The sequence below is a fragment of the Neolamprologus brichardi genome, chromosome 2 (assembly GCF_056152115.1).
Source record: "Neolamprologus brichardi isolate AB-2024 chromosome 2, ASM5615211v1, whole genome shotgun sequence".
NCBI lineage: Eukaryota > Metazoa > Chordata > Actinopteri > Cichliformes > Cichlidae > Neolamprologus > Neolamprologus brichardi.
The window spans coordinates 28165066-28181526 of NC_142105.1; the positions used below are offsets into that span (position 1 = coordinate 28165066).

At 42.5% G+C, this 16461-nt stretch overlaps 1 protein-coding gene across 1 annotated transcript; it reads right to left on the minus strand.

Annotated features, from left to right (window-relative positions):
• Nucleotides 1-602: 602 nt before the first annotated feature.
• clcf1 (cardiotrophin-like cytokine factor 1) lies at nucleotides 603-16178 on the minus strand. The gene is made up of 3 exons (XM_006781982.3): nucleotides 15850-16178; nucleotides 7034-7185; nucleotides 603-4206 (listed from the first exon to the last, which is right to left on the minus strand). Exons 1-3 carry the CDS (start codon nucleotides 15866-15868, stop codon nucleotides 2875-2877), a joined length of 1503 nt encoding a protein of 500 aa, XP_006782045.3. The 5' UTR covers nucleotides 15869-16178; the 3' UTR covers nucleotides 603-2874.
• Between the last annotated feature and the right edge of the window lie 283 nt (nucleotides 16179-16461).

Here is a 16461-nt window from a genome sequence, read left to right on the forward strand (position 1 = left end):
GGGCTGTTCTGGAGGGAAGACGAGCTTCGTGAGATAGTGTAATGAGAAGGAAAAATCAAAGAAGGAGGTGGGAAGAGAGAGATGAAAGCAAAACGGGAAACGATCGTAAATTTTCACCCGGACAGACAAATAAAAACTCTCATACATTGCCTCTCTCACTCCTTCCTTCTTCTTTTTTTTGCGACGAATGTGAGCCGGCCTTTGTTTTTCAGGGAACGCCCTGACCCCAAACTCCTCTCCCCTTGTGCCAATCACCCGAAACCATCCCTATAAAACTGAAACCATTGCAAACAAAAATCCCATATGCATTTCTTTATTCTCTTCTCCCAACGGGCTCCCAAATGACCAATAACACTGCGCTCTGTACAAAAGCTAGTATTTATTCTCTCTCAAGTTACAACACAGTATTTTCACACTGGAGAAAAATAAATAAACATCTTGTTCAATAAATAGTATAGATATGATCCATAACCTTTAGCCATATCATCTAAGGCACATTGCAAACACATAACATTTATTCTGGGAAGAAAAAGCCATCTGTTAACCTCCACGTCTGCTTTTTTGGTATTTAGGAATGTAAAGTTAGTTTAAGGGGAAAAAAAGTTCAGCATTTTGGCACTGAAAATGAGATTACAGAGCAGTTTTCCAACTTGCTTCACAATGTTGTCACTACAATCAGTCACCAGAAATTTGTAGCAGAGACACAACCAAGCCCATATCTCCAAAAATCCTGTATCTGTAGCTCAGATACCCAAAAAGTGGACCTATTATGCTCATTTAAAAGTACATATTTTATTTGGACTCTGCAGCTTGAAGCCAGCTGTTTTAGCTCCTTTCCTTTGTAAGCCCATTTTCTTCTGATTGGATGCCTTTTGCAAATGGAAGGTTTGAACAGAACAGGAATATCTGCCGTCAATGACATCACAGGAAAACAAAAGGCTAAAACTGTACAGTAATGTGCAAAGGTTTTGAGCCGCCCCTCATTTCTTTATATACTTTTCTAGCTTGGTGTGACAGCCCTTGTTTTTCCACACAGCCTGAACTCTGTTGACAAGCTTTCTTGTCATTTCTTTAAGTTGTCTTTAGGAATAGTTCTCCAGGCTTCTTGAAGGACATTCATGGTTGACTTTTGTTCTGTTCTCTGTCAAGATGATCCCACACTGCTTCAGTAATGTTGAGGTCCAGGCTCTGAGGAGGCCAATCCATGATAGTGTTTCACGTTTTTTTAGATGCAGCCCTCAGGTCCTGTGTCGTCTCTTTGCTTCATTTCATCTATTTCTTAAGGGCATGACTTTCAAATACTGTTTATCTTCTAGTTTTTAGCCTTTCCACCACTTTTTTATCCTCCACTTCTTCAGTTTCTTCCAATGTGCAAAGGAAAAATCTGAAAGACCTTTAAAAAGCCAGGAAGCTTGAGACCACTATAAAAATCACAAAAGCTGCGTTCTTGGAAGCAAAATATAAAGAAGTAAGGGGTGGTGCAAGACTTTTGCACAGACATCCATGTATGAAAATAAATAAAATAAAATAAAGACAAGCATAATGGGTCCACTTTTAAGTCTTTTTCTGTTTGCGTTTGAGAAAGCACAATCAGTTGCTATAGCTATGGCACAAGACATTAGAAGCATAAATGAAAGTTGAGAACAGGGACAAAATGTTGACACTAAATTAAGTCTCGTTTGATATAAAATACATATACAAATTACAATTTGTGGCATTACATGGATGCTGAAGTTATGCAACATTTTATTCAAGACTCTGTGACCACCTGCAGGCTTTGCTGGTTTGCAACTTGGTGATTTTACATATTTACCTGGGCTTAAAAAAATAGACATTAAAAATGTGTATTCAAATGTGAGCCTTAGAGTTGCAGGTTAGTAGATTTCTTTACCCTGTTTTTATGCTTGAGAAAGCTGACTGAAGGCTGGCTCTAGAATCATATTATTGTACAAATCTGACAGTGGTTTAGATGTTCTCATCAAGCTTCCTGTAAGGAAGCAACACAGTATATTTTCCACTGCAGTGTAGTGCGGAAGTATTTCTTTGCTTTGTCTCAAATGTTATTAACATCTCTTGCTGTGAAGTGAAATATGTGAAGAGCTGAATTGATGGGATAAAAGTGAATGGTGTGTTAAGGCAGGAAACACCACAATAATTAGCGTGTGTGTGCGTATGTGTCCGGGCAGTATGTGTAGCGCTCTTGTAGGGTTACTGTAACTGACCGGTTGACTTGTGATTACGCAGCAGTACCGCTCTGCTGGTTATTTCCAGAGTCATCACCCTGACTCAGCTTCCTCTCCTTTTCTGCCTCTTTCTCTCCTCCTCTGCGCCCCCATCCTCCCTCCGGACATTTTTCCTCCCCTTTTGTCTTTTGCCCATTCAGAATTTTTCCCTTCTTCCTTTAGAGAAAATGAATGTTTGCTGATTCACACATCTGGGGGTCACTGAATCAGTTTTCACTCAATGGAGGCACTGTCTGTCTCGCCGCCTGTCACTCAGTCTGCCCTCGTCTGCATGTGTGTGTCTAACCACCTACAGTGGTATTTCTGTTGATCTATGAGCCGTGAAGTCCGGTAACTCAGCCCAGCCTCAGTGTGTCTCGCTCAATGAGCAGCTATGTGCATTAGGCGGGTGACAGTGCTGGTAATGTGTTGGCTTTGTGTGTCTTATATTCCATTAGCACTTCTGGTGACCTGCCAAACAGTCCTTCATTCACTTATTCCAGTACGGTATGAATGCATGTGCTTATGTGCTTTTGTCTGTTAAATCCGTCAGTTTGATTCCACTCAGATTTTGTGCAAATAATTGCCGATATACTGCACTTTTGTGTGTCTGTGTGTGTTTGTGAGCGTGCTTGTAAGTCTTATCAGTGCCTCAGCCTCGGAGCTTCTTCTTGAGGCAGTTAAAGTCCTTCGCCGATCGCCACAGCCAGCTCTGAAGCTCTCGCAGTATCCAGAAACCCTCCACCTTCCTGGTAAAGTCGTTCATTGTCGTCCGTGCCGGCAGCAGGGAAGATGAGGGGGAGGAAGAGGAGGTGGAGGTGAAGAGCGGATTCAACGGAGGTGAGAGTAGGGAGGTGCCCCTTTGTAAAGATAGAGGGACAGGCTGGGGGAGGAGGGTGTGCTCCTTGCCTGCTCCGAATTGGTAGAGGAGGGAGAGTGTGGACAGAGGAGGTTCGAGAGTCGGGGAGAGGAGGGAGCGAGGAGACCGACGCTGCTTCAGATATCCACTGGAGGAAGAGGAGGTAGCACCTGCGTATGCTTGCTTGTCCTCCTCTTCCTCTGACCCTCTGCTCCCCTCTAGAATGAATCCATCCTCCGCTCTGAGCGTGTCTGGATGATGTGCGTTCAGATTGTAGCTGTATTGATGGTCGTTGGTTCCTTGTTGGTTTTCTGTTTGTTGTTGAAGAGAGCCCAAGCCTTTTGTGTCCACATATGACACTTCAACCCCGGGTTCGAACTGCCTCTCCTGTTCCTCTCCATCCTCAGCGATACTTAACAGCCTTCTCCTCCTCACCCATCTCTCCTCTTCCTCCTTTCCTGCTGCGTTTTTTGCACTGGCTGCCCAATTTCCTCTCTCTGGCTCTTCCCTCTTCTCTCTTCTCCGTCTTTCTCCCCTTGCCCTCTCCCTCGATCCGCTACTCCTTCCTCTGGCTGCCTCTGCTCTCCTTGCCTCTTTTCCTCTTCTTTTTTCTGTCAGCTCCTTAGTGACACCATCTTCCTTAACTCCTCTGACTAACTTTGCCCCGCTTCTTCTTTGGCCACTACGCTGACCAGACACCGATCTAGATCCGGCTCTCGATCTGTACAGGTTCTGGCTCATGAGCGGAGCTGGTCGGCCACCTCCTGTCCCCGTCTGCAAATACTGCAGCTCACCAGCGTTACCTCTCATGTTTGGAGTTTGTGTAGGATTTGTGTCACCGAGCGCGGTCATCAGTGCAGATATTGAACCCAGAAGTCCATCCAGACCCATGCAGAAGTGCAGGAGGGAGGTCTTGAGTGAGGGGCAGAGGGTTGAGCGGGCCAGCTCCCTGACAGCTCCTAGAAGGACAGAGTAGGCCTTTTGGTTCTGGGCCAGTCGTGCTTTGTTCTCCAGGCGGTGCCACTGGTCCACTCGAGTGGCAGCACTCGGCAGTGTCAGAGCTGTGCTGTTGGGCCGCGGAGGGGAGAAGTCTTTGTCATTAAATGGAGGGCCAAGATAGGTCAGCTGGAGGACAAATGAGAAGAGGAAAGGAGAAGATTTATTATAGTTTATTAAAAATTGGGCAATCATTCATCATAACAATTTCAATATCTTCACTGCTATAAAGCTAAACTTGTCAGGGTGAGGAAAAAAAGTCAAGAGCCACTCTATTTGAGTGCTTTAGGGGGCCTCCTTTTTAACTAAAAGGAAGGCGAATAGCATGGTGCTACACAGAAAAACAGTGCACAGTTTATGCAAATACACTGTATAAAGGCTGAGCGGGAAAGTCACCCACTAAACTGTGATGACTGACAATTATTTCGCAGTTTGGCTTTGTTTTCTCCTCCAAATTAGTTTCCAAATAGTTCGGCTAACCGGAGGGTTTGAGTAAAAACCTGTCTGATCTGAAATAGCAGTTTCTGTTTCTTGTCTTGACAAAGTCCCAGATCTCAGCAAGTAACATGCAAAAAAACAACCAGCATGAATTTATTTATTTTTGGTTGTGTTCCTTCAAATGTGGGAGGTTTTCTGCTAAATGGTTCTTCATGAGCCTGTTCGCATATGAGAGGCATTATCTGCGGCACATGTCCAGTGACAAACAGACAAAGTTACAGCAGAATGACATATTCTACCAATGAATACAAAACTATAATATTAAAAGCACTGTAGAATTAAAAAGCACTGTTCTTAATACACTCTAGTGCTTCAAGCGGTCATTAGGGTCGGAGAAGTGTGATATAATTGCAGCCCATTTAAAGCCAGAAAGGAAAGCTGGTAAAATTCACCCAATGCAAGTTAATAGACTTATCAGCATCACTGCCTCATTGTTTAATATAAATACCCAAACCTTTTTATAGTAACATCTTGCTTAAATTAAGGTGTTTCTACATAATGCAAGACAGTTTTTGACTTTCAGCTGCAGTCCTGTAAGCGTTCAGGAGCCAGAAAACAAGTAAAGAAGTGTTTTTACAAATTCAAGAGTACTTCAATATGCAGAATTGAATTGGGGATTGAACCACTAAGCCTCCAATGAGTAGACAACCCGTTCTGCCTCCTCAGCCACATCTGCCTGCACTACTATCTGCCTATACCATCCATCTATTCTCTTCTGCTTATGCTTTTCAGGGTCAGGGTGGGGGGAAGCCTGTCCCAGCTACCATAGGGCGAGAGGAGGGGTACACCCTGGACAGATCACCATGGCTTTACTTAGATCTTATTTTTGGATCTGATGCTGTTCATCGGGAATTACATCTAGATAGACAGAAGTAGTGGGAAGTGCTTTCCGGAGTGTTCTTTAGTTAGTCAAGATCATATTTAAAAAGCAGGGTATAGAGTTAGTATTAATAATGATGAATATGAAGGGGTCTCCATGATGTATAGAGTCCAACAGGGTTGCTTCAAGTCACCATATGACTAGTCACACAAACGTGCCACGTACCACGAGAAGGTAAACAACTGAATGCAATAAAACATCCTTCAACTACATAAAGACAGAGGTAATTATGTTTGGCAATAAAAAGGAGGGAGATGCATTAAAGCTCCTGATTTCTTGTCAGGTGTACTGCTGTAGTATATGTTAGACAGTCTTCAAAATGTAACAGAGATACACCAACAAGATCACACATAACTCTAGTTTCTTGTATCCTTGCACTCTTTGTCAATTAAATATAGAATTCACCTTAAGTCCCAATGTGTTGTCCAAAAAATATCACAAATATGTTTACTGAGGACAAGCCTGCACGGTCTCTCAAGTCTGCAGGGATTGGTCAACTCAAACCAAACATGGTGAAATGGCTTTTAGCCATCCTGCTGCCCACAGCTGGAATCAGCTCCCCACGGAGCTTAGATATACCCCAACTGTAGCCATTTTAAAACTAAACTCAAAATAAGCTACTGTTCCCAGTTCTCATTATCTGTTACGTTTATTATTTTTCTTATCTTTGGCCTGGCAGTGTTGGGAAAGTTACTTTGAAGTGGTTTACAAACCAAAAATTTAATTCACACAGGGAGCAGCTCAGCTAGCAAAATCACCCGAGGGAGAAACTGGTAAAAAGAAAAAGCTACTTCATTAATTATTTTGCTGAGAGAAAGGCATTATAATATATCACAAAAAAGCCACATGTCAGCTAAATGTCAATCAGTTTAATTTATTGCAAAGAGCTGTACTTGTTTACAAGTATAAGAAAAGAAATACTCCTTTATTCATGGGAAAGTGGAGAAATGCCATCTGTGGCTATCTATATAACATCCATCAGGCTTCCCTTTGGGAACTAGTCCTTGCCTTATACACTCTGTGGGCAAAAGCATTTAGCCACAGCTAATCTTTGAATTTAGGTGTTTTTAGTCCCATTACCACAGGTGACGTTATAGAGGGGGATGTCCAAGTGATGAGGCACATCACATGTAAAAGTCACCAAAGCTCTGCTGAGTAAATAAATGCAGACCCAAAATTGTGTGTAGTTTCAGTTGTTAACTACACAAACATCCACAGTGTGAATATGAACATTAACTACCAGCAAGTTACTGCAAATGACTAAAGTGCCTGTTTGATGACATGTAATTTCACCATAATTTCATAAGGAACCATAACAGATATGTGGCTCTTTATCTGCTAGATGTTCACTAACTGTCTATTGTTTTCATTGTTGTGAGGGATCATATTCATCGTCACTGTTAAATACATTCTTATGATAAATCGTGCATTTGTGAGTTTTGAGCTATTTTGCTTAAGCATTTTCATTTATTCCTGTGTATTTCATGCGTATGCATTCCTATTTGGAAATTATTTACTTTTTGTCTCTCTGATGAACACATTTTGGTAAAAGACTGAACATATCACAAAACTACTCACATATACGTCTTTGATCTCTTTCAGCTGATACTCCAGGTACTTGGTGAGCTCGTAGGTGCTCTGTATCGAACTCCTCTCGCTGGCCAGGTTGTGGAGAGCATCCACGGCGGTGGCCATGGCAGCGGCCAATAGCAAGACGAGCTGGTGCTCGACTATGGAGAAACAAAGAAAACACTGTGAGATGTGTCTTTAATGACATTCACGTCTTGGGTGTCCGAGCGTTAAATAGCGCACGCTGTAGAGGTATTTGCCGTAAAAACAGAGAGGTGAAATTTATTTTCTCAGACGTGTTATCATTATTTAACTTGGATGATGAGTTTTTAAATGAATTTTGATGATTGGGAGCTCAACAAGCAAAAAAAAAAAAGAAAAAAAAAAAAAAAGAAAATCACCTACAGCAACAGTTTCCTAGCTTTTTTCCAGTCGCATCACACTGTTTATAGAAATTTTTTTTACAATATTCCAGTTTATTTCTTTGTCTCTATGACGATGGCCTTGTCTGTTTACATTTTGCCATGTCAGAGTCATCTGACACTGCCAATAAAGCTTTTTCTGTTTCCAATCTAATTTTAGAGGTTTCTGGCTGTCGGAGGTTTACTCTGGCTTCAAATAAAACCTTCTTTAATAGCTTCAGACAGTCAGACAAATGGCTCCTATGTTCAATGCAGCAGTGTGTCAGGACAGCAGTCGCCTGAACGTGCACACGCTCTCGCACACACGCGTTCATTCCTGACCGATAACCCCGAAAACAAAGGCATGTGGCTTTCTTTACAATCACAAACATTAATGTGTTTGTATGGGTTGTATGTTTGCTGTGAACTTCTTGTTTAGGTTTCGGAGTGTTTGTGTAGGTGTTTCATGTTACTGTGTGAGTGTTTGTGAGAATGTTTGTATTCTATTATATATGTGGATTAAATTCGCATTGCTGAGAGTGTATACAATGATTGTGTGTGTGTGTGTGAGAGAGAGAGAGAGGGGGCGGCAGTGTGTTTGTAAGAGCGGAAACCTTTCAGTGCCCCTGTCTCTGGTTTCAAACTGAGAAAATTGGAAAATTGGAGCTGAAAGGTGATTTTCAACATTAAGGAACTTCATGTACGTCCACTTCTCTTTGTCCCATGCGCTCTCTCTCTGGACACTCACACTTTCTCCCTTTGCTCGCTAACTCACTCTCTCAGCACTGCTTCAGCCTCTCATTGGAGCCCTGCAAACATTTCCTCTTTTCATTTCTGCTCTCCATCATCCTCTCCGTCCCCCCCTCCATCCTCCTGACACCCAGACGGCAGGCCATGATTCATGCTTGTAATTATGGGCAAACCATGCTGCTGCTCAACAGGTGTGAAATATGCATCGCACAATGTGTGTGTGTGTGTGTGCGTCCGCTTTCTCTCTTATGCTCAATCTCCTCTGTCTTAGACACACCTCAAGCCTCCTGTTGTTTGACCAGTGCAATCCCTTTCTGCTTCCAGATTAGTCACACTCTTCTCCAGCGTTCCTATCTTCCCTGTCATACCTTTATCCTCATTTTCTCCTCTCAGCGATCTTATCTCTCGCATGCCTCAGGTCGGAATAACAGCAGACAATTAACCCCGATTAGCTCGCCTGCTCCTCAATTTCCCTTTTCTCTCTCCCTTTGATATTTAACTACGGGGGCCCCACAGGACTAATATGAGACTTGAGACTTGAGGGAATTGCTTCAACACCCTGCAGAACATTTAACCCTAGCGTTCACTTGGGTATAAATAAAATAGAATAAATAAATAAATGATTTCTGTTTTAAATAGTCAACACCTTTTTTTTCCTTCTCTGACTCACCATATTTGCCATATCAGTATGCACTCCCACACAGGGTTGGGTTGAAACTGAGTGATATGCAAAAGCGTCCCAGAAATAACTGCACTGAGGAAGAGATTTAGCTCTCTATATTAAGTAAGTGATTAGTTATGACTCACCCAAAAATCGGAAACAAAAACAAACCACAAGAATACAGCAACAAGTAGGTTTAACTATGTTACTTCATTTGATTCATTTTTAAAAAAGCACTGTGACATGGCAACTGCTTCTATTATAGCCTCACTTAATAGCAGATGACAGACAGTTTCAAATTAAAACAGGATTAAAAATGTGTGTCATGCTTTGAGTGACAGGGCAAAATCTAAGCAAACAACGCCTTAACTGCTTGATTAAACAAGACTCTTTGACACCAGGTGACTCTTCCCCTACCTGTTGACCCCCAAGTTGCCGACTACATCAAGGCATTTTCCCAGACTATTTTCTGAGCCCGTGGCAACTCCCACACACACCTTGAAGTTAGTCATCCAGGGCAACCCCTCTCAGCCCAGCCTCCTCCTCACTCCTCGTCACCTGTCAGAGGCACTAAGCATCTTTCAGCAACGGCTAAACATTTGGAGCTCATCAAGCAGCTGAATCCTCCCACTGAACATCCCCCATTAGCATCAAAACGCCCCGAAACCAACACAACATCGTTGACTCTTGAAGTAAACAAGCTTGAAGAAAACAAGGGCTCACAGTGTGCAGTGAGGGGTCATTTTCAAAGGGAATAAACAGGTACCGAAAAAAGGAGTCTGGGATGAAGGAGGAAAAATCTTCTTAGCAAAAATCAACCCAAACTGTTCCAAACCGTTTCCTTTTGTCTGCAGCCACATGCTTGGAGATGATTGCCAGACGTGAAAGGCTCTTGTTGTTTTGATTGAGCACTGACATGTCTTTAAGCGGCCTCTGCTGCCGCTAAAAACAACCGCTCTTTTGTACAAGTAAACTCAGATAACTCAAACCGAAAGCCATGTTGTCGTTATATAATATTAGATTGAGTAACGGCAGTATAGTCGGCATATAGCCTGACTTCAAGGCGAGCCCTGTAGGCTTGGGGCTGTGTCTGTGTACCTGGCAGTGGAAGCACACTCCGCAGGGCAGGGTTGAAACCAGAACATTCTCCATGGGAGGATTGCATTACAGCAACACAGGAGTTCCCTACAACGGCCGACCGTGACCTGCTTCCACGCAGTTGTTTGTGTGAGTCTACACACGTGTACCTATTAGAGTTACACATATGCACACATGGGGTGAGGTGGGTTGGGGCGGGGGGGCTCCTTTATTTGCAACAGATCATATTTTTATCTTCAGTTTGTTCGCCGGTGTAAAGTCAGTTCTGGCACTCTGGAGTCTGGTTGCCATCTGCAGAGCAGAGCTGAACGTGAGGTTCTGGCAGCAGAGTTTGTGCGCTCCAGATAGTTCAGAATTAAACACCAACACGGGGTCAGGGTTCAGAGTTGAATGTTAGGGCGCAAGGATGTGTTCAAGGATAAAAGGACATTTGACATTTTACACTCCAGACGCTGTTTTGGTAAACCAGTGACCCAGTGTTTGTGGGTGTTGTGTCGCTTCCATCTGAGAGGACTGGTATTTCATCTTTCCCAGCATGCATCACCATTTGAGGTTTTAAACAAGCACTTAAACAGAATTTGGTATTGTGGGAAAACCATGTGCAAGCAAATCTCTCCGGTCTGGTCCAGGAAAAACTCACTCGGGTGCCAAAAAAGGTTGCCCTCCATCGCTCTAACCACTTGAAAGAGGTTTGAAACAGAGATGAAACCTAAGTACATAGAAGATGTTGTAAATCAGCTCTAGATTCATGATGTTTATTATTTCCTGTGTGATGCTGATTGGATAGGATCGGCTGTTGTCATGTGCAAACATACATATAAGTGCTGTGTGTACAGTACAAGATTTAACCTTTTGCAAACCCAAGCCATGTTTTCCTGAACCAAAATCCAGAGATGGTTGCTAATTCCCTCACTCGTCACACATTATTTGTATCTAGTCGCTGTGAAGAATTCCTCTACTCCACCAGAGGACAATATCAAACATCACTAGGGACAGAAATAACTGATGTTTCCAGATATTTTCCACTTTGCTGCAATCCGTGATTGGAATATTGAGGTTATATTTCAGCTCCGTGACTGATTTTTAGTATGCTTTTTTGCTCTCCAGACTTTAAGAAAGATATCCAGATATAATCTGTTCAATATTTGCTCAAATGACCGGACTCACGTCATGATCAGACCAGGCAGCAGACCCTGCAAATACTATTCATGTGAGCCGATGATTGTGATTCTGAGTCAGAGATATCAGAAACTTTTGACAGCTCAAAAAAACAACAACAACATAGTCAGCTAACATCTGGGAACAATTGCTTAGATGTAATTCCTCCATTGGCAGGGACTTCTAAATAATCCTAATACGAACACTAATAGAATTAATTAAGCAAAAGTAAACTAAAATCATACTGTTTCCATTTGTTAGGACAGCACTACAAATAATATCACCACAAAAACATAATAAAATAACACTGCAAAAATGGAACAAATAGTAAAAGCTATTCTAGCCTTACTGACCTCTTCTATGCGCGTTTATACTAAAAGCCACATTCACCCATTCATACACTTTATTAACTTTAAGCACTTCGTCGAGCTCACACACAGATGGATGCATCAAATTGGGGATGGGTGTCTTTCCCAAGGAACGCTTCTTTCCCTTCTTATTAGGACGACCGGCTCTACCTCCTGAGCCGCAGCCGCCCCCAGCGTTTCCTGTCCATCCCAGCCTGCCGACATTATATGAATGCAGAACAAATTCAAGCTCCAGCTCAGTGTTACGGCCCTCATCAGACACTGTGAGCGTGGGCGTCACTGCCAACATCAACAAGTTCAAAAATTATCGATATGTGCTCGCTGAAATCCACATCCTGGAGCCACTAAATGAAAAACGGATCCTCTGCCCTGTCTTGTACGTTTGTTGTCTTCCAGCTAACGTGGCAGAGGCTGAGCTGGAGCCTCAATGTGGCTCTGATGACAGAAAGGAAGCATCCGAGCCAAAAATCAGAGGAGCTGTTTGCTTTTTCCATTGTTTTAAACTATTCGGCTGCACTGTACCTGGTGGCAATTTTGTCCTCAGCCATAACATATACAAAAAAACATAAACACACCAGTGGATGCCAGGGGGAAAGCCATGCATCGCCTTACTGATATAAAGGATGGGGGGGACACAGGCCAGATGGACAGAAGGTTGACATTCTGGGGTTGGGGTCAGTTTTGTCTATCTGTGTACAGTTAAAGGCCAGATTTATGTGCAGTCTGCACTCAATCAAATGTGCATTCCTTCACTAACTCAACACACACACACACATGTATAAAGACTGCACACTGGAGTGTAGATCCGTGCATGCACAGGCGTTATACGGAGAAATACATATAAACAAACCTTTTCATAGTCAAGCACACACACACATGTGCAAACTTTTCCCATCCCTTCCCTCATGAGATTCCTTCCTCTGGAGTTTGTTCATGGTGAATTTCAAATTGATCCTCTTGGCACTGGACACACTCTGGGGTTGCCAAACAACATCAATGACCCCCAAAACAAAGGCAAAAGAAAGCACACATTAAAAAAATCCAATAAAAATCATGTTCATGCCCAGAATCTCTCTTTGCAACCATTTCTCGCAAGTTGTAAACTCAACATCTTCTGCTCGGCTGCGCTTCTCGCCTCATTGTCTGTCTCCCTCTTCTCCTTATAAGCCAATCTACCCCCTCCTATTTTTTTTTAAATCACTGGATTCCAGTGGCTCCACGCTTTATCGCCATGTTTGGTTTCAATTTCTTTGTCGCTTCATCTCCACCACTCTCTCCTTAAATCTCTCTGAAACATCAAACTTCCATTTTAAAGTCTCCTTCCTTTCTATCCCTAATTACCTTTCCCTTCTCTTCCTTTCACTAATTGGCTCCACTCGTTCCCTCCATCAACATCTCTCATTCCCTCCCTCTTTTTTTGTCAGACCTTCAGTTTTTAATTTACCTCGAACCCCCACCACTTGCCATCCCCGAACTCACAGATTTTGCTTAGAAAAACACCCCGTAAACAGAATCAGACGAGAATCCGCTGCCGAATCGAGACTCCCCTGCTCCTCTACGGCCTTGATGGAAAGCCGAAGAGCAGAGGTGGAAAATACGGAGCTGTTTATCGAAATACGAGGTAGCACTGAAGAGTATAAAAGGATTGGCAATACAAAGGAAAAAATGCAAAATATTCTGTACTTCCAGCTTCTTAAATTCTTCAGCTTCACCGCTTTTTATCATCTCACAGGAGAGGGAAAATAATAGCGGCAAAACAAGGGATTTACAGTCCTTACCTTCGTCTTTCGGAAGATAACTAACAGATTAAAAGGCACAACTGTCGATAATGTAAATATGTAATAGCTCCAGACCTCCTGAAAGTGCCTCTATACACTTTCTATACCCTTAAGGTCAGCTTAGGGTCAACCTTTTAATTTATCCATTGGACAGCTGTCCCTATATATTATCTTTTAGATTCATACACCGATTCTCTTTAAAGAAACACCCATGTGCTGGTGGAATACGGGTCCTTATCATTATCGCTTGTGCTCTGAGCAGTTTGACTCTTGTATCATCTGGGTTTTTTGTGTCTGTGTGTATGCGCCTGTGTAAATTCACCAATTTACGCCACTTTGTCAAGAACCTTTTACTCAGTTATATTCATTCTTCGGCTTCCCTTGCGCATTACTCACTCCAGCTGAAGTGTTTATGCGTTTCTCTTATACGACGCATTGTTAAATAGTCGCTCAATGTGACAAAAACCTAAAAGAACCGCTGTAACTTTAAAATACTGGCTACACATACACTAAAACTTGGCGTTTGGTTACTTTGATAGGATATAAAAGAGATTTTTGTTTGTTTGTTTGTTTGTTTTACTGCAATTTTTTTTTAAGTCTTGATCTGGAAGTGAGGAAGATATTTTGGAGCCTTGAAGGATAGACGGAGGGAAAGAAGAGGAGGAAGAGGAAAAGGGGTCGGTGGAGGGGAGCACGAGGGAGCCGGTGAGGGAGAGTTTTGTGAAGCGAGGGGCCATGTTAATTTGGGAAAAATGTAAACAGCATGTGTAACTGTTCAAAGCGTGACCGACTCATTTTATATCAGTCCCCCCCCTTCTCTCTCCGCTCTCTTTCCCTCTGGGTGCTGCTAACTTCTGTCAATCTGCACTGCATTAACCCCTCTACCGCCAGTTCCTCCTTCTCCCTCTCTCCTTCTCTATTTACTTTTATCTGTCTCTCTCCCCCTCCACACACATCCTCCTGACGTTCACGTATACCGTGAAGAATTGGGGATGGCGCTGCAGCGAATAAAAAGATGTGAAAGGCTCACTTTATCCTGTTTTCCACCTCCTCTGCTCTCTCTCCATTTATCCCTACCTCTCTTTCTTTTCACCCTCACTTTGTTTTGTCCTTTTTAACCAGCATTTTGGAGTTAACGGGTCCAGCACACACTAAAGCTTTTATCTGAAACACATTGACACTAATTCAAGCCTCGGTGCAATAAAAGTCTTTGTCTGCGTGTGTGTATGCAAAAGTCAGACAGTGATGAGGAAAAGCGTGTATCTGTGCATCATGCATCTGTGCAAGATAAATCCAAAGTGTGTGTGTGTGTGTGTGAGACAAAGACAGCTGAGCTTTCTGTGTATTTATTTGCTCCGAGTATCAGTTTGTTCTGTAGTCAGCTTTCTGTTTATTGTCCTTCTAAAGTTACACTATACCTGACGTGAGACTCAAGATGGGACAGAGAGCGAGAGGGGAGGATGACAGAGGAAGAGGATGAAGAAGAAAGCAGCAGAGCTGGTGATTTTTTTCTTATTTATATTTTTTGCTCAGAGCATCATTTCGTCATGGGCCATCCTTCAGTAGCTGCTTATCTTTCCTTCTTCTTTCACTTCTCCTTTTCCCTTCGTCTCCTAGACATGGAGCAGCAGCCGCACCAGTGGTCCCAGGGGAAAAGTGTGTGTGTGTGTGTGTGTGTGTGTTTGTGTGTGTGTGTGTCTGTGTGTGTGTGTGTGTGTGTGTGTGTGTGTGTGTGTGTGTGTGTTTGTGTGTGTGTGTGTCTGTGTGTGTGTGTGTGTGTGTGACTAACGTGAATCATGTACTTTGTCATATCAGTGACAGTTAACTAGACAGGGGCTTTAGCTGCGTCTGACCCCCTCAACCCCAGTCATTTTTTTCCCTTTTACTGTGAATAAGACCCCTCCCCATCCATCTTTCGCTCTCACAGACATTTTTCAGCCTTTCTCGCTCTTTTTTTCCACACTCTCTTCCTGCCATCCCTCTCACATGGATATTTAACACCAAATTACCCAAAAATTACAATTCCTATATTTTCGCTCCATTCATATTTCCATCCATTTTTTTTTTACTCTGTTTGTTTGTTTTTTTTCTGATAACCCTCAGAGAATTGGATGATGGACCACTAAACCCACGTGTGCTCCTTCACCAGTAATTTCCAAATGTGAAGAGATGACTCACAACAACCTTTAAACTCATTTTATATTTAAAATAACAACAAGAAAAATAAATATTAAAAAATAAAATTAAGGGATTTCTTTCCAGGATTATAAAAAAAACTGTTTTGATATTTGGGATAATTTGATGTTTGGTTTTAAGTGGAAGAAACGTGCGCATGTTAAAGCCTTAGGCTACACAGGAAAGGATCATATTTGCGGGGATTACGCACTAAAATATTCAAACTCGGCGCTTTTGCCACAACTTTTAATAATGATTAAAGATGCAAGGCAAAACAAATTATTAAATAATAAAGCAAACGTTTAAGTGTAAAAGAAAGAAATGTTTAAAAAAAAAAAATTTCACTTAATTCCACTGTAATTTTACTCTGTCTGGCAACAAAGTTTTTCTTTTTCCACCCATCCCTCCATAAAAGGTTTTAGATTCATGGTCTTACCTCCGCAGAATCTCCTCATTTTCCTCAAATCCTTTTATCCACGTCGGTGCGCTCTCAGAAGTTCATCCACTAAGCGCAGAAAGAACCCGATAATGATCTCCTCTCTTCTCTTGGAGATTAAACAGAACCGCAAACCTTTTTCTTTTCTTTTTTTTCGTCTAATCGGCTCAATAAAATCTGCTCAGGAGAAGATAAAGTGAAACACAGGTGATGCCGATCCAGTCATTTAAAGTGAAATATTTGTTACATTCAGTTGAAATATTGACGATCCGCTGACTATGGTGCGTGTGGTCTGTGCGACAGACTGAATGACGGCGGAGCCTTTTTGTACCTCCTCCTCCTCCTCTTTTTCTACCCTTTCCACTTATTTCCTCCCCTCCTTCACATCCCTGTCTCTTCTTCTCCTTCTCCTTCTTTCGTTATCCGCCTCCTCTTCAGTAAATGGTGGTGATTCACCGGGTTGACGCATCACGGCTCAACTTGACAGAGCCGCTGAACCACGAGACTTGTCACAACTCATTTCTTCCTCTCTCTCCTCTCGTCATCCTCGGGAACCCGATGTAAGCGCGGCCGTTTGATCTTAAATCTGCTTCGTTTTAACAAGGTGCGAGT